The sequence below is a fragment of the Coregonus lavaretus genome (genome assembly GCF_964263955.1).
Source record: "Coregonus lavaretus genome assembly, chromosome: 9".
In the NCBI taxonomy this organism is placed as follows: Eukaryota; Metazoa; Chordata; class Actinopteri; order Salmoniformes; family Salmonidae; genus Coregonus; species Coregonus lavaretus.
In genome coordinates, this window is record NC_139996.1 from 24,319,346 (window position 1) to 24,343,651 (window position 24,306).

General features: G+C 41.9%; 2 protein-coding genes across 2 annotated transcripts; both read left to right on the forward strand.

Moving 5' to 3' along the window:
• Positions 1–779: 779 nt before the first annotated feature.
• On the forward strand, positions 780–13,653 carry LOC311135296 (E3 ubiquitin/ISG15 ligase TRIM25-like; the record flags this gene model as incomplete). The annotated part of the gene is made up of 5 exons (XM_084169248.1): positions 780–1,268; positions 5,491–5,616; positions 5,766–5,861; positions 11,723–11,880; positions 13,569–13,653. The coding sequence occupies 5 exons, from the start codon at positions 780–782 to the stop codon at positions 13,651–13,653; spliced, it is 954 nt and encodes a 317-aa protein (XP_084025374.1).
• Positions 13,654–21,182: 7,529 nt separating this feature from the next.
• Positions 21,183–23,994, forward strand: LOC311134671 (F-box/LRR-repeat protein 14-like). The gene has a single exon (XM_084168419.1). It carries the CDS (start codon positions 21,671–21,673, stop codon positions 22,880–22,882), a length of 1,212 nt encoding a protein of 403 aa, XP_084024545.1. The 5' UTR covers positions 21,183–21,670; the 3' UTR covers positions 22,883–23,994.
• The last annotated feature ends 312 nt before the right edge of the window (positions 23,995–24,306 follow it).

Here is a 24,306-nt window from a genome sequence, read left to right on the forward strand (position 1 = left end):
CTGCAATAAGAGCTATGACTTTCTGTAATATTTGAGTAAACCCTTCAGAGTTGTCTTCTGTGGGTGTCCCTGGGAAGGCTGATACGCCATTTGATGGATCCACAATCCATAGGTAATGCTTTAAGGTGCATATAAGTATGCCCCTTTGCAATTATGCAGTCCAATACATCCACAGTGAGAATTCAACATTTTCTTTACGGTTTATTGTAAAAACGTAAAAACATTCCAAACTTGTTTAGCATTATCTAGTTCAAATATGTCATGATTCCACTATTTATATATGTTTGCGTCAGTTTCAATGGGTGACGAAGCGCCGATTCTACTATTTTGTGGCTAATCGTAACTGTGGCACAGTTTACGTAGGTCTTTACTTTGAGACAAAAGACGTTCAATTCAAATCTCTAACCTAAAACTTTGCTACCACCTACTGGATGAAAATAATAACTGAAGTATTCGATTTGTTGCAGAGCGCTCTCAATCTAGTCTGTTTCCCAATGCTTGTCCCCAAGTAGTTCCTTAATTTAATATCTCAGTATGGAATACTATAATTTCATAAATACGGAATACTATAATTTCATTAAATGTTTTAATGGTCTCCTTCCTTCAGTACTATCTGTGACCATATTTTGGCCATCAGCCAAATCCTCAATGTGGTTAGACTGGCAGAACCAGGAACTTACCCAACTCTGTCAGACAAACATTTCCAGATAAATGAAACTTAACAGGCAGACAACACCCTAACTCTTGCCACTGTTCAGTCGGTTAGTCTGTGTATCAACATGGCAGAGGCAACTTTAGAAGATAAGGATTTGATTACCTGTTCAATCTGTCTGGATCTACTGAAGGATCCAGTGACTACTGCTTGTGGACACAGTTACTGTATGGGCTGTATTAAGGACTGCTGGGATCAGGATGATCTGAAAGGGGTCTACAGCTGTCCCTTGTGCATGGAAAGCTTCACCCCAAAACCTGTCCTGAGGAAAAACATCTTATTGGCTGAATTAGTGGAGAAACAGAAGAAGACAAGACTCAAACCTGCTCCTCCTGCTCGCTGTTATGCTGGACCTGGAGATGTGGAGTGTGACTTCTGCACTGGGAGAAAACTCAAAGCAGTCAAGTCCTGTCTGGTGTGTCTGGCCTCTTACTGTAAGACTCACCTCCAGCCTCACTATGAATCCCCTGCCTTTAAGAAGCACAACAATAAGCTTGTTGAAGCCTCCACACAACTACAGGAGAAGATCTTCCCTCATCATGACAATCTGCTGGATGTTTATTGCTGTACTCATCATCAGTGTATCTTTCTGCTGTTCGTGATGGATGAACATAAAGGCCATGATACAGCTGCAGCAGAAAGGAGAAAGAAACAGGTACCAAACCACTTCTATGCAAGCTCTTTCAAAACTTTAAATTTAAAAAAGGTCTAATGATTTCATCTGAAGTCCATGGTAATAAAGCACTGTGTAAAACTGTAGCTAGTCAACACTCGGTGCCATCAAAGACACACACACACACACACACACACACACACACACACACACACACACACACACACACACACACACACACACACACACACACACACACACACACACACACACACACACACACACACACACACACACACACACACACACACACACACACAGTGTTATTTTCAAGATAATGGTAGGAGCAGTTACAAAATCTTGTCATTATTTTCTGAAGAAGCAGAGGAGACCCAGCCATCGCTATGCAACCCAGGTCATGAGGCCACAACATTTTCAGTACATGCAACTGACCATGAAGCCCACTTTCCAGGCCGCATCGCCTTGCATGTTTTCCACTCAGCACATGGCCGGCCAGACCATGGGCCCCTGCAGAGCCGGCCTGACTGCAATGCGACACAAGCTGCTGCTAAGGGTCCCTCAACTAAGTTTTAGTTTATTTATCTGTATTTTTATTGTATTTATTTTTTTACTGTGAAGAGTTGGAATAGTAGAATACACAAGGCACAATTTTGAAATGTTGTAGTGTGCAGCAGTTTTCCTATTGTTATGTCAGTCACTGACAGACCTAAGCAAGCTATTTACTAGGCCTACCTGTCAGAAATGTCCAGTTGATCAATTCAGTGACAGAGGCAGGACAAGCAGGGCCTGTGTGCAAAATATTTATCATGGTGGGGGCCCAACTAAATCTCGCCAGGGGCCCCCAAGAAGCTGGCCAGTGGAACAGAAGCAAATGCTGGGTGTGCGCCTCTTCCCGCTCAACCAGAATATGCACCACAGCCTGACTGGCTGGAAAGTTTGACATGTTGCTGGAGATTGACAACTCTGAGCTGCTCCACATGCTAGAGTCTCCAGAGTCTCTCCGCACCAAGTTGGATGAAGCCATGGCAGTGCTGCAGGCTTACAAGAGATTATGACCAACTCATCTGGTGTTCCAAATGTCTAATAAGCCACCGAATTTGGAACCTTGAATCTCACTTGACTGAGGAAAAACTTAACCTTGAAAAATAACTAAAACATAAAACAATGCAAGAAAAACAAAACAATATTTTAAATAAAATAAAAGGAAATACCTTGATTGAGCTGTGTCATAGTGACTAGGCAAAAAAAGAAAATGTTCAAAATAAAAAATCTTAAAGTCTGGGTTTTAAGAATGATGACAGAAAATGAAATTACTGAAAGCATGCCTGGGATATCAAAGCCATGGCTTTGTGAAATGCACCTTTACTTCGCTTTCATGAATAAAACATTTTTGTATATATTATTTTTATAAAGTGCCGTTGATGTAGCATTAGGGGGCACTCCTCCCTGGTCTATAAAGCCAGGGTGAAGTTGCCTCTAGACAATGGTCTAACGTTAGTTTGGCATTTGTCAGCAAAAGACAGTAGGATGACGTGTACCATTGCACAGACCACAGACCCTCTATCCAGATCATCTGTGAGTATACTGAGACCTATTTAGTGATCAAGAAATTGTGAGCTTTTGGTGGTGGGCCTTTTCTATATCCAGGACAAGTTAAGGGTTGTGGTTGAAGTTTGGTTTAAGACTGAATGTTAAATAGTTTGGACTGTTGTTCTCTCCCCTCTCTCCCTCCCTCTCCCCACCCCCCTCACGTAAACTATGAAAATGTAATATTATTTAAACAAACTCTACCATTGTATTCATTGTATATGACATGTCATTGTGTAAAATAAATACATTAAGTATTCCATGAGTCATGTAAAGTGAATCAATCATCTGTGTTTATACTCAAGCTTTATTGGGAAAAAAGGCATTCCGATTTTGCTCAATGGGCCTACATTCACACTTTATATACCATTCTAACCTATAGGCATACATATGAACCCTGCTACATATGCTGTTGTACAGTGTTGATTTTTATAACAAATACTCACAACAGTTGTATACAGTATGTCAGACGGTCTAATAAATGCACACAGTATAGATTTATCTCTCTATAGCAAAACACAGCCTCTCTAACAAGCTGAGATCATCCAACTGAAATTGATAAAGAGAGAAACCACCTGATACACAAGGTCCCACACTCCCACATGTACTGGCAGATAAAGAATTCCTCCTCTCCCTCCCTCTTCTTCTTGTGGAGATCCCTCCATCCACATCCATCCATCTCATTTTGACGTCTTCTGGCATCCCCCTTTTCATCAATTGTTCCTTTATCTGAGACACCAAGATACTGTAGTATTGGTCTCATGAATATACAGCGCCTTCAGAAAGTATTCACACCCCTTGACTTTTTCCACATTGTGTTGTGTTACAGCCTGAATAAAACATTTGTTTTTACAAATATGAAAAATGTTCTTCCTCTTTGACATTACAGAGTATTTTGTGTAGATCATTGACAAAAAAAAATCTAATTAATTCCATTTCAATACCACTTTGTAACACAATAAAAATTGGAAAAGGTCAAGGGGTGTGAATACTTTCTGAAGGCACTGTAGATACATAGATAATATAGTAGACATACAGAGGCGTCAAGTAGTCTTCCCAGTGTTCCCCCAGCTCTTCTTGCCATAGTCTATGATGTGTGCGTTCTGAGGGACCTAGTCCCTTCATTAAAGGAGATGAGACTCACCTGTTGTAAGATGGCCGCCCCCAGGGCAGGATCAGTGAAGGTCAGGGGTGAGTCTGGGGTCTGCTCCACTCTCACTATCTGCATCCTCCCTACCACATCACTGACAGAAAAGGCAGGAGAGAGAGAGAGAGAGAGAGAGAGAGAGAGAGAGAGAGAGAGAGAGAGAGAGAGAGAGAGAGAGAGAGAGAGAGAGAGAGAGAGAGAGAGAGAGAGAGAGAGAGAGAGAGAGACAGACAGACAGACAGACAGACAGACAGACAGACAGACAGACAGACAGACAGACAGACAGACAGACAGAGATAATGAATAACAGGCTTGTTCTAGCAATGGGAAATGTTGTATGAGGAATCTGGCTTTTGTTACCATTTGTGCTGCGAGATACACAGATATTATGTTTACTCTAATCATCAGTCAATATTACACACACAAAAAGCTATATGATAATACATTATATAACTCCTTAATATAACTCATTTTCTGTTCATTTCTCTCTCTCTCTCGCTCTGTCTCTCTCTCTGATGCTTGTGGTGACTCCTGTATTTGTCTTGAAGCAGACTTTAAATTATATTTCTAAATCTTTGCTACAACCTACTGGATGAAAATAAACTGAAGCTTAGATTTGTGATTGAGCTCTCAATCTATTTTTATGTTTCACTATGCTTATCCTCAAGTACTCCAAAGCATGTGTAGTTTGTTATTTGAATCTCTTTATGGAAAACTATTTTTTTAAATAAACTCTGTTTTAATTTGTCTCCTTCCATTCAGTACTAGATTCAGCCAACACCACACCCCCTGCTGGTGCTAAATTCACACAGAACCAGGAAGTAACTCCCACTGCAGCACAAGCATTTCCAGATAAGTTAAACCTAGCAGGCAGATGACACCCTAACCCTAGCCCACTGTTCTGTATTTTAGTGTTGGTGTGTGTATCTACATGGCAGAGGCAATTTTAGAAGATTAAGATCCTTTCTGCTGTCTGATCTGTCTGGATCTACTGAAGGATCCAATCACTATTCCCTGTGGACACAGTTACTCAATGGGCTGTATTAAGGACTGCTGGGATCAGGATTATCTGAAAGGTGTCTACAGCTGTCCCCTGTGCAATGAAAGCTTCACCCCAAGACCTGTTCTGAACAGAAACATTGTTTTTGTTGGACTTTTGGGAAACATAAGACAAGACTCCAAGCTGCTCCTACTGCTCACTGTTATGCTGGACCTGGAGATGTGGAGTGTGACGTCTGCAATGGGAGAAAACTCAAAGCCATTCAATCTTGTCTGGTGTATCTGGCCTCTTACTGTAAGACTCACTTCAAACTTCACAATTAATTCAACCCAGGAAAAAGACACAAGTTGATTGATGTCACTGAACAACTACAGGATAATATTTGCTCACATCATGACAAACTGCTGGAGGTTTACTGCTGTACTGATCAGCAGTGTATCTGTCTGCTGTGTGTGCTGGATGAACATAAAGGCCATGATACAGTCTCAGCTGCAGCAGAAAGGACTGAGAGACAGTTAAGGACCAAACACTTCAATGCAAGCTCTTTCACACTTTCAAAACAAATATTTAAAATAGGCCTATAATGGTTTAATCCTTCAGAGTCTGAACTAGTTAAACTTTAACTAGTCAATACTCAGTGCCAACACACACACTCTTTACAATAACTGTGGAGATTGTTCTGCAGAAGCAGTTGAGAGAGAATCAGCAGAAATCCCAGCAGAGAATCCAGGAGAGAGAGAAGGAGATGCAGGACCTGAAACAGGCTGTGGATTCTCTGAAGGTGAGTGTTGGACCACATATATTTCCATTACATACAGTGCCTTCAGAAAGTATTCACACTCCTTGACTTTTTCCACATTTTGTTGTGTTACAGCCTGAATTTAAAATGGATTAAATTGAGATTGTGTGTCACTGGTCTACACACAATACCCCATAATGTCAAAGTGGAATTATGTTTTTAGAAATATTTACAAATTAATATAAAATGAAAAGCTGAAATGGCTTGAGTCAATAAGTATTCAACCCTGTTGTTATGGCAAGCCTAAATAAGTTAAGGAGTAAAAATGTGCTTAAAACATCACATAAGTTGTATGGACTCACTATGTGCGCAATAACAGTGTTTAACATGATTTTTGAATGACTACATTATCTCTTTGCCACATTGTAAGGTCCCTCAGTCGAGCAGTGAATTTCAAACACAGATTCAACCACAAAGACCAGGGAGGTTTTCCAATGCCTCGCATCTATTGGTAGATGGGTAAAAAATAAGTTATTAATAACACTTTGGATGGTGTATCAATACACCCAGTCACTACAAAGATACAGGCACCATTCTTAACTCAGTTACAGGAGAGGAAGGAAACCACTCAGGGATTTCACCATGAGGCCAATGGTGACTCTAAAACAGTTACAGAGTTTAATGGCTGTGATAGGAGAAAACTGAGGATGGATCAACAACATTGTAGTTACTCCACAATACTAACCTAAATGACAGAGTGAAAAGAAGGAAGCCTGTACAGAATAAAAATATTCAAAAACATGCATCCTGTTTGCAATAAGGCACTAAAGTAAAACCGCAAAAAATGTGAAGAAATTAACTTTTTGTCCTGAATACAAAGCGTTATGTTTGAGGCAAATCCAATACCACTCTTCATATTTTCAAGCATGGGGGTGGCTGCATCATGTTATAGGTATGCTTGTCATCTACAGAGTTTTTTAGGATCAAAATAAACGGAATAGAGCTAAGCACCGGCAAATTCCTAGAGGAAAACCTGGTTCAGTCTGCTTTCAACAGACACTGGGAGACATTCACCTTTCAGCAGGACAATAACCTAAGTGTTCACACTTAGTCCCTTTCAGAATTTTTTGGGGAACTCAGTGCAGTTCGCTTAATTATTTTGTGCAGTGTGAACACTCCAAAGGAACTCAAACCCCTCAAAAGAGCCCCAGAAGCAAACCAAACTGAGCTGGCCTGAGTTCGGTTCGCTTGAATTACCTGGTTTGGTTCCCTTTATTAAGGCAACGTGAACACAAAGCTCCCCAGATTTGCTTGTAATTATTCTACACAGTAGACTACTGCAAAACCGTTTTACTTGCCATAACCCTCACACAAAAGAGAGAAGATGATGATGTGCAGGTTTGCGGATATTGATTAGCGATTGTCAAGAATGCACAGAAATTCCAAAATACAGTGCATTCGGAAAGTATTCAGACCTCTTCACTTTTCCCCCATTTTGTAACGTTCTAGCCTTATGGATCTAATTATTTTTTTCCCTCATGAATCTACACCCAATACCCCATAATGACAAAGTGAAAACAGGTTTTATGAAAAATGTAAAACAAAAATACCTTATTTAAATAACTATTCAGACCCTTTGCTATGAGACTCAAAGTTGAGCTCAGGTGTATCCTGTTTCCATTGATCATCCTTGAGATGTTTCTACAACTTGATTGAAGTCCACCTGTGCCAAATTCAATTTTATTGGACATTTATTTGGAAAAGCACACACCTGTCTATATAAGGTCCCACAGTTGACAGTGCATGTCAGAGCAAAAATCAAGCCATTAGGTTTGAAGGAATTGTCCGTAAAGCTCCGAGACAGGATTGTGTTGAGGCACAGATCTGGGGAAGGGTAAAAAAATTTTCTAGTCCCCAAGCATTTAAGGTCCCCAAGAACACAGTGGCCTACGTCATTCATAAAATGGAAGAAGTTTGGAACCACCAAGACTCTTCCTAGAGCTGGCCGTCTGGCCAAACTGAGCAATTGGGGGAGAAGGGCCTTGGTTAGGGAGGTGACCAAGAATCTGATGGTCACTCTGACAGAGCTCCAGAGTTCCTCTATAGAGGTGGGAGAACCTTCCAGAAGGACAACCATCTCTGCAGCACTCCACCAATCAGGCCTTTATGGTAGAGTGGCCAGACGGAAGCCACTCCTCAGTAAAAGGCACATGACAGCCCGCTTGGAGTTTGCCAAAAGGCACCTAAAGGACTCTCAGACCACGAGAAACAAGATTCTCTGGTCTGATGGAAATCTTTGTCCTGAATGCCAAGCGTCACATCTGGAGGAAACCAGGCACCGCTCATCACCTGGCCAATACCATCCCTACGGTGAAGCATGGTGGTGGCAGCATCACGCTGTGGGGATGTTTTTCGGCGACAGGGACTGGGAGACTAGTCAGGATCGAGGGAAAGATGAACGGAGCAAAGTACAGAGAATCCTTGATGAAAACCTGCTCCAGAGTGCTCAGGACCTCAGACTGGGGTGAAGGTTCACCTTCCAACAGGACAATGACCCTAAGCACACAGCTAAGACAACGCAGGAGTGGCTTCAGAACAAGTCTCTGAATGTCCTTGAATGGCCCAGCCAGAGCCCTGACTTCAACCCGATCTAACATCTCTGGAGAGACCTGAAATTAGCTGTGCAGCGACGCTCCACATCCAACCTGACAGAGCTTGAGAGGATCTGCAGAGAAGAATGGGAGAATCTCCCCAAATACAGGTGTGCCAAGCTTGTAGCATCTTACACACAAAGATGCTAGGCTGTAATCGCTGCCAAAGGTGCTTCAACAAAGTACTGAGTAAAGGGTCTGAATAATTTTGTAAATATGATATTTCCGTAGTTTCTTTTTAATACATTTGCTAAAAATGTCTAAAAACCAGTTTTTGCTTTGTCATTATGGGGTATTGTGTGTAGATTGATGAGGGGAAGAAAACAATTTAATCAATTTTGGAATAAGGCTGTAACGTAACAAAATGTGGAAAAAGGGAAGAGGTCTGAAAACTTTCAGAATGGAGTTTTGTTCAGATTATTTGTTTGCAATATGTGATCTATAGGCTAAGAGAGCTTCATAAACTGTTCATTCGATTGTGGGGTTTGAATAGTGTGAGAAGACAACATATTTGGTAAGAATCACAACATAGAGTACAAAATCAATTTTAGCTCTTAAAGGGCAGTAGCCTACATTGGGTGTACCATTTTTAATTACAGCATTATTTAATCTGCAGTTATTCTTCTGCTATTTATTCTGTTACCAATCATATTTACATGTTAATAGTATCTTATTTTTTTAATTATTATGTCTCCCCTTTTTTTAACTAAATGCAATCTGTTAGCTTCCAAAATCTAAGTAGGTATATCTAGCTGTCTGATAACACGTTCTGATGGAATGGCTTGTCCTGCACTTTGCAAACACCCAGAGTGCATTGAGTGAATATTGGAAAAAGATCTGGGTTCCTTTCTAAACATAACAATGTGAATGCAAAGAAGACTCAGACCACTAAATAGGTGAAGTGAACTGGCAAAAGAGTTGAGTCCTCATTCAAAGCAAGGATAGTGTGAATACAAAGAGAACTGAGTTCTTTTGCTTTTTTTTACCCCAGAGTTCACTTTAAAGAGGACTGAGATCGGTTATTTTAAATAGGACTGTATGTGAAAACACAACACAAGGCCAAATATACACTGGAGTTGCTTACCAAGATGACATTGAATGTTCCTGAGTGGCCTAGTTATAGTTTTGACTTAAATTGGCTTGAAAATATATGGCAAGACTTGAAAATGGCTGTCTGGCAATGATTAACAACCAACTTGACGGAGCTGTAACCATTGCCAAAGGTGATTCTAACATGTATTGACTCAGGGGTATGAATACTTATGTAAATGAGATATTTCATTTTCAATACATTTGTAAACATTTCTAAAAACATGTTTTCACTTTGACATTATGGGGTATTGTGTGTAGATGGGTGAGAAACAAAATCTATTTAATCAATTTTGAATTCAAGCTGTAACACAACAAAATGTGGAATAAGTTAAGGGGTATGAATACTTTCTGAAGGCACTGTAAATATTTAAATGTTTACATTTACAGGCTGTCTGGGGACCTGGTGAGAACTGGGTGAATGGGCTAGTTGAAATGGACTCCCTCCTGTCTCTGTGTCCTTACAACGCTCTGCACAGGTGGAATTAGAGGACAGTGAGAGGATCTTTACTGAGCTGATCCACTCCATTAAAAAATCAAATCAAATCAAATCAAATTTTATTGGTCACATGCGCCGAATACAACAGGTGCAGACATTACAGTGAAATGCTTACTTACAGCATTTATTTTTAACAAAAAAAGTAAAAATAAAACAACAACAGAAAAAGTGTTGAGAAAAAAAGAGCAGAAATGAAATAAAATAACAGTAGGGAGGCTATATATACAGGGGGGTACCGGTGCAGAGTCAATGTGCGGGGGCACCGGCTAGTTGAGGTAGTTGAAGTAATATGTACATGTGGGTAGAGTTAAAGTGACTATGCATAAATAATTAACAGAGTAGCAGCAGCGTAAAAAGGATGGGGTGGGGGGGGCAGTGCAAATAGTCCGGGTAGCCATGATTAGCTGTTCAGGAGTCTTATGGCTTGGGGGTAGAAGCTGTTGAGAAGTCTTTTGGACCTAGACTTGGCACTCCGGTACCGCTTGCCGTGCGGTAGCAGAGAGAACAGTCTATGACTAGGGTGGCTGGAGTCTTTGACAATTTTGAAGGCCTTCCTCTGATACCGCCTGGTATAGAGGTCCTGGATGGCAGGAAGCTTGGCCCCAGTGATGTACTGGGCCGTACGCACTACCCTCTGTAGTGCCTTGTGGTCGGAGGCCAAGCAGTTGCCATACCAGGCGGTGATGCAACCAGTCAGGATGCTCTCGATGGTGCAGCTGTAGAATTTTTTGAGGATCTGAGGACCCATGCCAAATCTTTTCAGTCTCCTGAGGGGGAATAGGCTTTGTCGTGCCCTCTTCACGACTGTCTTGGTGTGTTTGGACCATGATAGTTCGTTGGTGATGTGGACACCAAGGAACTTGAAGCTCTCAACCTGTTCCACTACAGCCCCGTCGATGAGAATGGGGGCGTGCTCAGTCCTCTTTTTTTTCCTGTAGTCCACAATCATCTCCTTTGTCTTGGTCACGTTGAGGGAGAAGTTGTTGTCCTGGCACCACACGGCCAGGTCTCTGACCTCCTCCCTATAGGCTGTCTCATCGTTGTCGGTGATCAGGCCTACCACTGTTGTGTCGTCGGCAAACTTAATGATGGTGTTGGAGTCGTGCCTGGCCATGCAGTCATGGGTGAACAGAGAGTACAGGAGGGGACTGAGCACGCACCCCTGAGGGGCCCCCGTGTTGAGGATCAGTGTGGCAGATGTGTTGTTACCTACCCTTACCACCTGGGGGCGGCCCGTCAGGAAGTCCAGGATCCAGTTGCAGAGGGAGGTGTTTAGTCCCAGGATCCTTAGCTTAGTGATGAGCTTAGAGGGCACTATGGTGTTGAATGCTGAGCTGTAGGGAGGGTAATGTGCTCTGAGGTGAAGGAGCTGATCAGAGCCCAGGAGAAGGCTGAAGTGAGTCGGGCTGAAGGGGAAACTGGAGCAGGAGGTGACTGAGCTGTGGAGGAAAGATGCTGAGATAAAGCAGCTCTCTCACACAGAGGACCACATCCATTTCCTCCAGGTCAGGTGACAGTATGAAGACTGTCTTATGAAGCAGGCAACTTTCAAACATGATCATAAATGGAGCTGTGTTTAAATTCAGATGCAGTAAAGATCTTATGGATTTTAGAGACTGTTTCATCTCCAAATATCTGTCTTGTATTTCCCTCTCTCCCTGTAGAGTTTCCCATCTTTCGGTGTCTCTCCTGAATCTGCTGCCTTACCCAGCATCATTATTAATCCACACATCTCCTTTGAAAAGGTTAAAAAGATTGTCTCAGAACTGACAGAGCAACTGGAGGACGCCTGCAAGAAGCAAAATGTCATCATATCCGAGAGGTAGGTAGAATTGATTTTACTTGTATCAAGTGATGGGTTAGTAAGATGCTTATTGAAATGTAAAATCTAACTGTCAGTAATCATAGGAAAGACTAATTGTAAAATTGTTAATTTGTTTTATGTTCCTTAGCCAGCTAAATCTCCTTTATTTCCACTTAATTACAGAGGATTGGTAATTCCAAATTATGATCACCTTTGTCTCCACAGTTAAATCAGTCAGAATTATTCCAACCCCTGATCCTAAGACCAGAGAGGAGTTTCTACAATGTGAGTAATGAGCAGACATGCACACACCTTTTGTACTGCCGTGAAAAAGTATTTACCCCCTTTCTGATTTTCTCTATTTGTGCATTTTTTTTTTTACAATGAATGTTATCAGATCTTCAACCAAAACCAAATATTAGATCAAGGGAACCTGAGTAAATAAATAACAAGAAAAATTGATCCTTATTTCATTTATTTAATAAACAAAGTAACGCAACACCCAATGCCCCCAGTGTTTACTTTTTTCCACACATGATGGGACCCATGTCGTCCAAAAAGTTCCACTTTTGACTCATCGGTCCATAAAACATTCTTCCAGGAGTCTTGACGATCATCCAGGTGCTTCCAGGTGCTTTTTGGAAAACTTGAGTGTACTTTTTGGATGACATAGGTCCCGTTATGTCGGGTGAAAACCAAACACTGCATTCCACAGTAAGAACCTCATACCAACGGTCAAGCATAGTGGTGGTAATGTGTTGGTTTGGGGATGCTTTGCTGCCTCAGGACCTGGACGACTTGCCATCATTGAAGGAACCATGAATTCTGCTCTGTATCAGAGAATTCTACAGGAGAATGTCAGGCTATCCGTTCATGAGCTGAAACTGAAGCGCAGCTGGGTCATGCAGCAAGACAATGATCCAAAACACACCAGCAAGTCTACATCAGAATGGCTGAAAAGCAACAAATGTAAAGTTTTGTAATAGCCTAGTCAAAGTCCAGACCAAAACCCGATTGAGATGTTGTGGCAGGACCTGAAACGAGCAGTTCATGCTCGAAAACCCACAAATGTTGCTGAGTTAAAGCAGTTCTGCAAGGAAGATTGGGCCAAAATTCCTCCACGGTGATGTGAGAGATTGATCAACAAGTACAGGAAGTGTTTGGTTACAGTCATTGCAGCTAAAGGTGGCACAACCAGTTATTGAATGTAAGGGGGCAATTACTTTTTCACAAAGGGGCATTGGGTGTTTGTTTATTAACTAAATGAATTAAGTATTTAAAAAAATTGTGTTACACACACAACAGCACGTGTTATGAAAAGTACATTTCACTCACTTGTCTGTCTGTCTGAGAGGAAAGTGACATACAGCGGCAAGGAACAGCCCTATCCTGATCATCCAGAAAGATTCCTCAATTATCAGGTGCTGTGTAGCGAGGGTCTGTCTGGAACCTGCTACTGGGAGGTAGAGACGGAGGGGGACACTCATAGAGGAGTGTCATATAAAGGGATGAGTAGGCATGATTTCTTTGGAGATACTAATGACAGCTGGAGTTTATGTGCTTCACCTTCCCATTGCTCTTACTGGCATGGTTGTACTGAGACTGAAATATCTGTGGCCTGTTCCTCCATAGTAGGCATGTACCTGGACCACAGGGCAGGAACCCTGTCCTTTTACAGTGTCTCTGACACAATCCCTCCTCCACAGTGTCCAGACCACGTTCACTGAACCTGTCTATCCTGGGTTTGGAGTTTATGGGCCAGGGTCATCTGTGAAGATACTGACACCTTAAGTGATTAATTTAGGAGTACAGTCATAATAATGATCAATTGACTCTTTAGACACCTGCGTCCCAGTACATAGGCATAATTACAATCTCACTAAAAATCTATAAGATCACATGGTGGATAGGATATCAGAGTGCTCCAGGGTTGGGCTCAATTTGAATTGAAGGCAGTCAATTCAGCAAGTGATTTGAATTAAAAATTGACATTTTAAAACTTTTTTAATAAATAGATTTACTTTTCAGTTTATTGAGAAGTCATAGAAAATAAATGCCCTTTAAAAAAAACTTGTTTTATTGAATCCTAATTTTAGTTGACTTCCTGAATTGATTGCCTTCAACCGAATGAGCCCAACCCTGGAGAGCATATACCATAATGGAACAGGATATGACTTTATCCCTCTTGATCTGTATCCTAAAGTATTCACTCACTGTTACATTTAGTATACAGGTATATTTAAATACATATATACACTTTTGTTTAGAGTATGTGCCTTTATTCAAGTCTTAAGAAAAACAGATAACAAAATCACAAAATATAGTATTTTTCAGTGTCCCAAATACACTTCTGAATTTGATCAGAATAAAAGTTATTGCTGATCTGTCTTATCAGGGAATCTGAAGCCAAAGTGAATCTTTTTTTTTCACAATCTGAAATCAAGATAGTTTATGTTTGTATTCTAAACTCTGTTGTAATGTTTTGCTTTTTTTGTGTATTTTCAATTTTTATATTTTGTCTGTTCTGAACCTTTTCATATTTTCACCCTCCTTTAAGCAGGAGCATTAGTATCAGGGATGGTTATTCACTGTAATGTTGAACTTACTGGGAGGGAACCTTGTGATTTGTTTTTTCTGTGTAAGTAAATAAATAAAGGATAAATAGAAACAAATAAGATTTTATTTTATTTTAGTCAAAACCGAATTCCTAATGCTAAATTCCCTCTTCTTCTTGTGGAATATCTCTCCATCCACGTTCCCTTTTTCATCAGTTGTTCCTTTATCTGAGACAAACAAATAGCATTGACTTCATGAATACACTGAGTGTAGAAAACATTAGGTACACCTTCCTAATATTGAGTTGCAACCCCTTTTGACCTCAGAACAGCCTCAATTCGTCGGGGCATGGACTCTACAAGGTGTCGAAAGCATTCCATAGGGATGCTGGCCCATGTTGACTCCAATGCTTCCCACAGTTGTGTCAAGTTGGCTGGATGTTCTTTGGGTGGAAGACCATTCTTGATATACACGGGAAACTGTTGTGTCCCAAGGCTTCTTTAACCAGTCTTCTCCTCTTCATCTATACTGCTTGAAGTGGATTTACATGTAACTTTTTTTGTTTGTTTGTTTTTTCACAGATTTAACTGGTGACATCAATAAGGGATCATAGCATTGACATGGTCAGTCTATGTCATGGAAAGAGCAGGTGTTCCTAATGTTTTTACACTCAGTGTAGATAACATAGTAGACATACAGAGCCGTCCAGTAGTCTTCCAAGTGTTCACTCCAGCTCTTCTTGCCATAGTCTACGATGTGTGCGTTCTGAGGGACCTGGTCCCTTCATGGAAGGAGAGGGGTGATCAGTGAAGGTCAGGGGTGAGTCTGGGGTCTGCTCCACTCTCACTATCTGCATCCTCCCTACCACATCACTGACAGAAAAGATCGGCGAGAGAGAGGAGGATCAATAACAGGCAAATGTTGTATGAGACTTTTGTTCTACCATTTATGTCGCCAGATACACATACTATATGCTATGTTTACTCTAATCATCAGTCAATTTTTTAATTTTTTTATTTAACCTTTATTTGACTAGGCAAGTCAGTTAAGAACAAATTCTTATTTACAATGACGGCCTACACCGGCCAAACCCGGACGACGCTGGGCCAATTGTGCGCCGCCCTATGGGACTGTGTGGGACGGTTGTGATACAGCCTGGAATCGAACCAGGGGGTCTGTAGTGACGCCTCAAGCACTGAGATGCAGTGCCTTAGACCACTGTGCCACTCGGGAGCCCCAATAACACACACTAACAAAATATATGGGCAAAACAAATAAAATAAAATAACATTTTATTTGTCACATACACGTGTTTAGCAGGTGTTATAGCGGGTGTAGCGAAATGCTTGTGCTTCTAGCTCCGACAGTGCAGTAATATCTAACAATTACACAACATATACCCAATACACACAAAAAAGTAAGGAATGGGATTTAAGAATATATACATATATGGACAAGCAATGACAGAGCGGCATGGACTAAGATACAGTAGAATATTATAGAATAGAATACAGTATATACATATGAGATGAGTAGTGCAAGATATGTAAACATTATTAAAGTGACTAGTGTTCCATTTCTTAATGTGGCCAGTGATTTCAATAGGCAGCAGCAGCCTCTAATGTGCTAGTGATGGCTATTTAACAGTCTGATGGCATTGAGATAGAAGCTGTTTTTCATTCTCTTGGTCCCAGCTTTGATGCACCTGTACTGACCTCGCCTTCTGGATGATAGCAGGGTGAACAGGCAGTGGTGGTTGTCCTTGATTATCTTTTTGGCCTTCCTGTGACATCGGGTGCAGTATGTGTCTTGGAGGGCGGGTAGTTTGCCCCCGGTAATGCGTTCGGCAGACCGCACCACCCTCTGGAGAGCCCTGCGGTTGTGGGCGGTGCAGTTGCCGTACCAGGCGGTGATACAGCCCGACAGGATGCTCTCAATTGTGCATCTGTAAAAGTTTGTCAGGGTTTTAGGTGATAAGCCACATTTCTTCAGCCTCCTGAGGTTGAAGAGGCTCTGTTGCGCCTTCTTCACCACACTGTCTGCGTGGGTGGACCATTTCAGTTTGTTGGTGATGTGTACGCCAAGGAACATGAAGCTTTCCACCTTCTCCACTGTGGTCCCGTCGATGTGGATAGGGGGGTGCACCCTCTGCTGTTTCCTGAAGTCCACGATCATCTCCTTTGTTTTGTTGATGTTGAGTGAGAGGTTATTTTCCTGGCACCACACTCCCAGTGTATGTGTGTGTGTGAGAGAGAGAGAGTGTATATAACATACTATAATGATCAAATTATGGTTTAAACCTGTGTTTATGGGACTCTAAAAGCCATGATTTGAAGAGAGGGAATGAGAGACCAATTCTCTAATGGTCCCCACTGTATCGGAAGATAGTCACTCATCATTGTGGCAGATAAATGGAAGTTGAAAATCACACTGAATGTCCCCCCATGTCTCTGAGTTCTCATTCCCTCCAGCATGATCAGGTTCAAGGATCTCTTCTGTCTTCCAGTACCTGAATGAGGAGTACTCTGGTCTGACCACCTCCATGAGTATCTGAACAGGCCGATCAACATCTCTCCTGTCACCATCTTCTGAATGTCCTGGTTCTCAGACTGGTTCCTCACACTCACCAGATCATTGTGATGATTTCTGCAGTTGCTCTGGGCTGCTCTCCACATCTGGGTCTTCTTGACTAGAATGAATTTCTCAGAGAGCAGACGTTTACCCGTCAAACACGCAGATCGGAGAATGTTTTGAAAGATGGAATGTGTGGTCATTGTTTTCTTGATCAGTGTGCATGTATTGTTTTTCTGGGTGCTCTTTCTGCAGACTGTGTGTGTGTGTGTGTGTGTGTGTGTGTGTGTGTGTGTGTGTGTGTGTGTGTGTGTGTGTGTGTGTGTGTGTGTGTGTGTGTGTGTGTGTGTGTGTGTGTGTGTGTGTGTCTGACTTGCTGGCAGTTTTTGTGAAATCCCCATTCACATTTAGACTCACTATCATAGCAAAGAGCACTGTCATTCCACTTCCCTTCTTGGTCCATCCCCACACAGTTCTCTCTACCATACCCATTTGGTTCCCCACTCTTCCAGTTCCGAAACGTAGCCTCTCCCTCACTATAGAAGCCGGGGTCTGCAAGGGCCCATTGCCAATTCAAATCATGGCTTTTAGAGTCCCATAAACACAGGTTTAAACCATAATTTGATCATTATAGTATGTTATATACACTCTCTCTCACACACACACATACACTGACCTGAGAGCAGCAGGGGAAGAGCCCCACTACCTCAAATGATCAACCTGTAATAGTCTTCAAAAAAGTTGCCCATCCCTGGCATAGATTCCACAAGTGTCTGGAACTCTATTGGAAGGATGCAACACCATTCTTCCATGAGAAATTCCATAATTTGGTGTTTTGTTGATTGTGGTGGAAAACACTGTCAGGCGCCGCTCCAGAATCTCCCATAAGTGTTCAATTGGGTTGAGATCTGGTGACTGAGATGGTCATGGGATATGGTTTACATTGTTTTCATGCTCATCAAACCATCTATTCCACGTTGGGTTAACGTAATTTCAATGAAATTACGTTGCAACAACGTTAGTTCAATCAGTGTGCCCAGTGGGTAGCCACGGTAGACAAAATAATGGCCTGCCCAGCATTTTTATATATGACCCTAAGCATGATGGGATGTTAATTGCTTAATTAACTCAGGAACCACACCTGTGTGGTAGCACCTGCTTTCAATATACTTTGTATCCCTCATATACTCAAGTGTTTCCATTATTTGGCAGTTACCTGTAGATCACAGGCGGGCGGTGACACCTTCATTGGGGAGGATGGGCTCATAGTAATGGCTGGAACGGTATACATGAACACATCAAACACATATTTGCCATTTGTTTGATACCATTCCATTCCAGCCATTATTATGAGCCGTCCTACCCTCAGCAGCCTCCTGTGCTGTAGATAGTGTATGTTTTATGCACGCAATGGAAATCTACACAACCATAACCCAAAACATTCATTATAAAACATGGATTGATTATTGGCTTCAATTTATGCAGTAATCTTGATGCTACAGTTGGATCTTTTATATAGGATCTCATTAAATTTTTTACATTTTAGTCATTTAGCAGACGCACTTATCCAGAGCGACTTACAGTTAGTGAGTGCATACATTTTCATACTGGCCCCCCGTGGGAAACGAACCCACAACCCTGGCGTTGCAAGCGCCATGCTCTACCAACTGAGCTATAAATCAATTTGAGGACCACTCATTTTGTCACTTTCCCCCACAAGAAAATGTTCCTTGTGGATTGATTTCATTTCAATATATTCTTACTCTTCTTCTGGACCATATGCAAAACCTTCACCCCTAATCCTTAGATGGAGTGTTTACCAGAGTTTGACCACTGGTGTGAACTGCCCATTATGATTAAGGGAGTATTTGGTTTCCAGTGGCCCTTGAAGAGCATTCGTGCTATCAGGAGATTGAATTTGGTTACACAGGCCCTACTTCCTACTGACAGAGACTGAAGGTGACTTGAAGGAGGTTTGAAGTAAATGTCCTGGCTGTTGTAGGCCTGTATACACTTTATTCAAATAGAGGTTGTGAAAATCGATCAAGGAATGAGAACGAATATCCCACATCCCAAAAGTGAACATTGGGATACTGTACAATATTGCAATAATAACTAGCCTTTGTCTTTATTGATGAGGCAACCTGGTTGTACCCTGGTCCAGGCCACATTTATCAACATGGTTAATTCCTGCCCATTCATGAGTATGGGCACTCACTTTAAAACTCATGAAACTATGTATTTATAGAACAAACTATTTATTTTAAAGAATGTGGTTCTAGTAGGAAAAACATACAGTTGAAGTCGGAAGTTTACATACACCTTAGCCAAATACATCTAAACTCAATTTTTCACAATTCCTGACATTTAATCCTAGTAAAGATTCCCTGTCTTAGGTCAGTTAGGATCACCACTTTATTTTAAGAATGTGAAATGTCAGAATAATAGTAGAGAGAATGATTTATTTCAGCTTTTCTTTCTTTCATCACATTCCCAGTGGGTCAGAAGTTTACATACACTCAATTAGTATTTGGTAGCATTGCCTTTAAATTGTTTAACTTGGGTCAAATGTTTCGGGTAGCCTTCCACAAGCTTCCCACAATAAGTTGGGTGAATGTTCCTCCTGACAGAGCTGGTGTAACTGAGTCAGGTTTATAGGCCTCCTTGCTCGCACACACTTTTTCAGTTCTGCCCACAAATGTTCTATAGGATTGAGGTCAGGGCTTTGTAATGGCCACTCCAATACCTTGACTTTGTTGTCCTTAAGCCATTTTGCTACAACTTTGGAAGTATGCTTGGGGTCATTGTCCATTTGGAAGACCCATTTGCGACCAAGCTTTAACTTCCTGACTGATGTCTTGAGATGTTGCTTCAATATATCCACATAATTTTCCTTCCTCATGATGCCATCTATTTTGTGAAGTGCACCAGTCCCTCCTGCAGCAAAGCACCAGCACAGCATGATGCTGCCACCCCCGTGCTTCACGGTTGGGATGGTGTTCTTCGGCTTGCAAGTTATCCCCCTTTTTCCTCCAAACATAACGATGGTCATTATGGCCAAACAGTTCTATTTTTGTTTCATCAGACCAGAGGACATTTCTCCAAAAAGTATGATCTTTGTCCCCATGTGCAGTTGCAAACCGTAGTCTGGCTTTTTTATGGCGGTTTTGGAGCAGTGGCTTCTTCCTTGCTGAGCGGCCTTTCAGGTTATGTCGATATAGGACTCGTTTTACTGTGGATATAGATACTTTTGTACCTGTTTCCTCCAGCATCTTCACAGGGTCCTTTGCTGTTGTTCTGGGATTGATTTGCACTTTTCGCACCAAAGTACGTTCATCTCTAGGAGACAGAACGGGTCTCCTTCCTAAGCGGTATGACGGCTGTGTGGTCCCATGGTGTTTATACTTGCGTACTATTGTTTGTACAGGTGAACGTGGTACCTTCAGGCGTTTGGAAATTGCTCCCAAGGATGAACCAGACTTGTGGAGGTCTACAACTTTTTTTCTGAGGTCTTGGCTGATTTCTTTTGATTTTCCCATGATGTCAAGCAAAGAGGCACTGAGTTTGAAGGTAGGCCTTGAAATACATCCACAGGTACACCTCCAATTGACTCAAATGATGTCAATTAGCCTATCAGAAGCTTCTAAAGCCATGACATAATTTTCTGGAATTTTCCAAGCTGTTTAAAGGCACAGTCAATTTAGTTTATGTAAACTTCTGACCCACTGGAATTGTGATACAGTGAATTATAAGTGAAATAATCTGTCTGTAAACAATTGTTGGAAAGATTACTTGTGTCATGCACAAAGTAGATGTCCTAACCGACTTGCCAAAACTATAGTTTGTTAAGAAGAAATTTGTGGAGTGGTTGAAAAGCAAGTTTTAATGACTCCAACCTAAGTGTTTGTAAACTTCCGAATTCAAAAAGTGCTTTCAGCGTCAGCTACCTTCTAACTAAATGGGTGAAACCAACAATTTAAAAAAGGGGTGGTTCACAAAGAATCCTTTAGAATATCTGAGAAAAGTGATTATGTATAATGTGTCTAACTTTGTAATGTTTATGTTGTTAATTTGGACCTATTACATTTATTACGTTTTCTCGTACTAATGTCAATAGTTTATGTGTATTGTTTTTGTACCCCCCAAAGCAAGGAAGTGCTGCTGACTGTTTCTGCGTAGCTAGCTAGTTTGAAATGGTTGGTCAGACAAAGGCAGCACAGGAAGAATCCTATAACAGAGACGAAATGCTAATAGAAACGTTGCCACAGAAGAAACAGATACTGCGGTTTTCATAAATACATTTCCACTTTTGGTTTTGAAAATGAACGACCGACTGGATCCGTTTGAAGAACAACAGTGGTCATCTGACTTGAAAATGGGTAGAGTCGCCTGACCGTAACTGTTTTCTGCGTTTTAGTACGCTAACTAGCTATCTAAGTTTTTGTAGGACGTAGCTAGCTAGCTATCTCCTTTGATTAAAATAATATAATTATAGCTATTAAAACACAACCTGAACACTTCTTGCTGGATATGTATTATGAAGAGATGGCCTGGGATGGCTGGACTTTGAACAGGTTATTTTCCTGAGTAACATTACCTAACTTAGCTAGCTAACAGTTAGCTAGCCTACTCGAATAAGCGGATACCCGGTTAGTTTTATCTAACCTATCCCTTTCCAAACATGTTTGAAATGGAGACACACATATCTGGCCTCTTCCCGGAAATTTTAGCTATGATTTTCAGTTACTTGGAGGTAAGGGACAAAGGTAGGGTGGCCCAAGTGTGTGCGGCCTGGAGGGACGCTTCATATCACAAGTCTGTGTGGAGGGGGGTGGAAGCGAAGCTGCATCTGCGGAGGGCCAACCCGTCCCTGTTCCCCAGCCTCCATACCCGGGGCATTAGGAAGGTTCAGATCCTAAGCCTGCGGCGCAGCTTAAGCTATGTAATCCAGGGGCTGCCAAACATCGAAAGCCTTAACCTATGCGGCTGTTTTAACCTCACGGACAACGGACTCGGACATGCTTTTGTTCAGGACATCCCGTCCTTGCGAGTCCTCAACCTCAGCCTTTGCAAACCAATCACAGACTCAAGCCTGGGCAGGATTGCCCAGTATCTGAAAAACCTGGAGGTGCTGGAACTCGGAGGTCTCAGTAACATTACCAACACAGGCCTTCTTCTCATCGCCTGGGGCTTGCACAAACTCAAGAGCCTTAACTTGCGGAGCTGCAGGCATGTGTCAGACGTGGGCATCGGTCACCTGGCTGGGATGACACGAAGCGCCGCCGAAGGCTGCCTCTCCCTGGAGCAGATGACCTTACAGGACTGCCAGAAACTGACAGACCTGTCCCTCAAACACGTCTCCAAGGGACTGGCCAAGCTCAAGGTGCTCAACCTCAGCTTCTGCGGCGGCATATCGGACGCAGGTATGATCCACCTGTCGAACATGACTCACCTGTTAAGCCTCAACCTGCGGTCGTGTGACAACATCAGCGACATGGGCATCATGCACCTGGCCATGGGGTCTCTGCAGCTCTCCGGCCTGGATGTTTCCTTCTGTGACAAGATAGGTGACCAGAGCCTGGCCTACATCGCCCAGGGGCTGTACCAGCTCAAGTCTCTGTCCCTGTGCTCCTGCCACATCAGTGACGACGGGATCAACCGGATGGTGCGCCAGATGCACGAGCTCAAGACGCTGAACATCGGGCAGTGCGTACGCATCACTGACAAGGGGCTGGAGCTGATCGCTGACCACCTGACGCAGCTCACTGGTATCGACCTGTATGGGTGTACCAAAATCACCAAGCGGGGCCTGGAGAGGATAACGCAGCTCCCGTGCCTTAAAGTTTTAAACCTGGGACTCTGGCAGATGACGGAGAGCGAGAAAGTGAGGTGAAAGCCAAACTGGGATGAACTGCCAAGAAGGGGGGTTTTCACTGTGGAAGGTGTAATATTTTTCATCCACAGAGATTACCTGAGCGGAACAGCTCGTAGACTATTACATTATCTTTAATAACTACAGTACTGTGACTTAATTTTAGCCGAAGGAAACACTTTTTAAACATTCACTGTCACAGCAATATTCCACCCCTTATTTTGGTACAATTGCTTTCTCTCTTATTCAGTGTATCCTATCCTTGTATCACATCTATAAGGTTTTGACTAGCTACCTCATTCATTGAAGAAACTGGAGTGTCTGGGACACATAACCCGACTACACAGCATCTTTCCTTGCAAAACAAAACTCATTTTTAAACGTTCCCTTTAACTGTTTACCAGTATTGATGATATACATGACTCATGCAAAACATCTCTGTTCTAACACAGTCCTTAACACTGCACATAAAGGCGTTAACGCCTTGGATTGAAGGTTTGAGCAACGATTTCTTCAGCCAAAGTATTTTGCCTATGTTAATAAAGGTATTTTTTTATGAATGGCTGTAGTCCTGAACATTGTACTTCAAATTGAAGTGAATTGTTTTGTTTTTGAATTGGTTGTTCCCATTACTGAGGAGTTACACTGTATCAAACATTGTAATCTGCTTTACTCCATCTTTCTTGTCAACATGAAGTGTGGAAATGACAGGGGTAAACTATCTGCCTTTTCCTCCTGGGGACTTTAGAATGGAGAGTGGAAATAGACTTTGGGCTCTATTCAATCCGTATTGCGGAAGTTCAGCATTACAGCGTGATTTAAATTTAAAGGCACTGTTCCCGTGTTAGCGGAGACTGCATTCACGGTAAATGCTGCAAATGTCGTCTCAATCGGAAATTACCATTAAATCTTTATCGCGCAATCTAATGTTTCAGCGATAGATTGAATAGAGCCCTTTATCTTGTCCTTGGTTATCAAGAATATGTATTTCAAGTCTGTATGCAACATATCAATAACCTACATATTTTCTCCTGTAAAGCCTCCAAGGAAAGATATTATTGGAGTGTTAAAGCTAATTTAAAAAAATTATATTCATACGATAGTGATATTTATTAATAAAAATGCACAATGTTTTTTTGGGGGAAATTGTTTGTTCATTTGAGTTGTCGCCTAGTAAGGGGTTTATAGGAGGGCTTTACCCATTGTAAAAACGTATATGATGTAGGGCAGAAGGTGCAGGGTGTTTAGAACATTATTGCTCTATTATATGCCTGGTCCAGAAACAACAATTAGGACCAGATTTACTAAAGGTTTGAGGTTGCACAACCAGTTTGACAAAATCTGGCCCTTCGTTTCTATCCCCTTTGTGTGCTGATCTGAACCCGATATGTAAGTAAAATGGTGGATTACCACCTACCATGGCCTTAGAGGAGTTTCTGTCACTG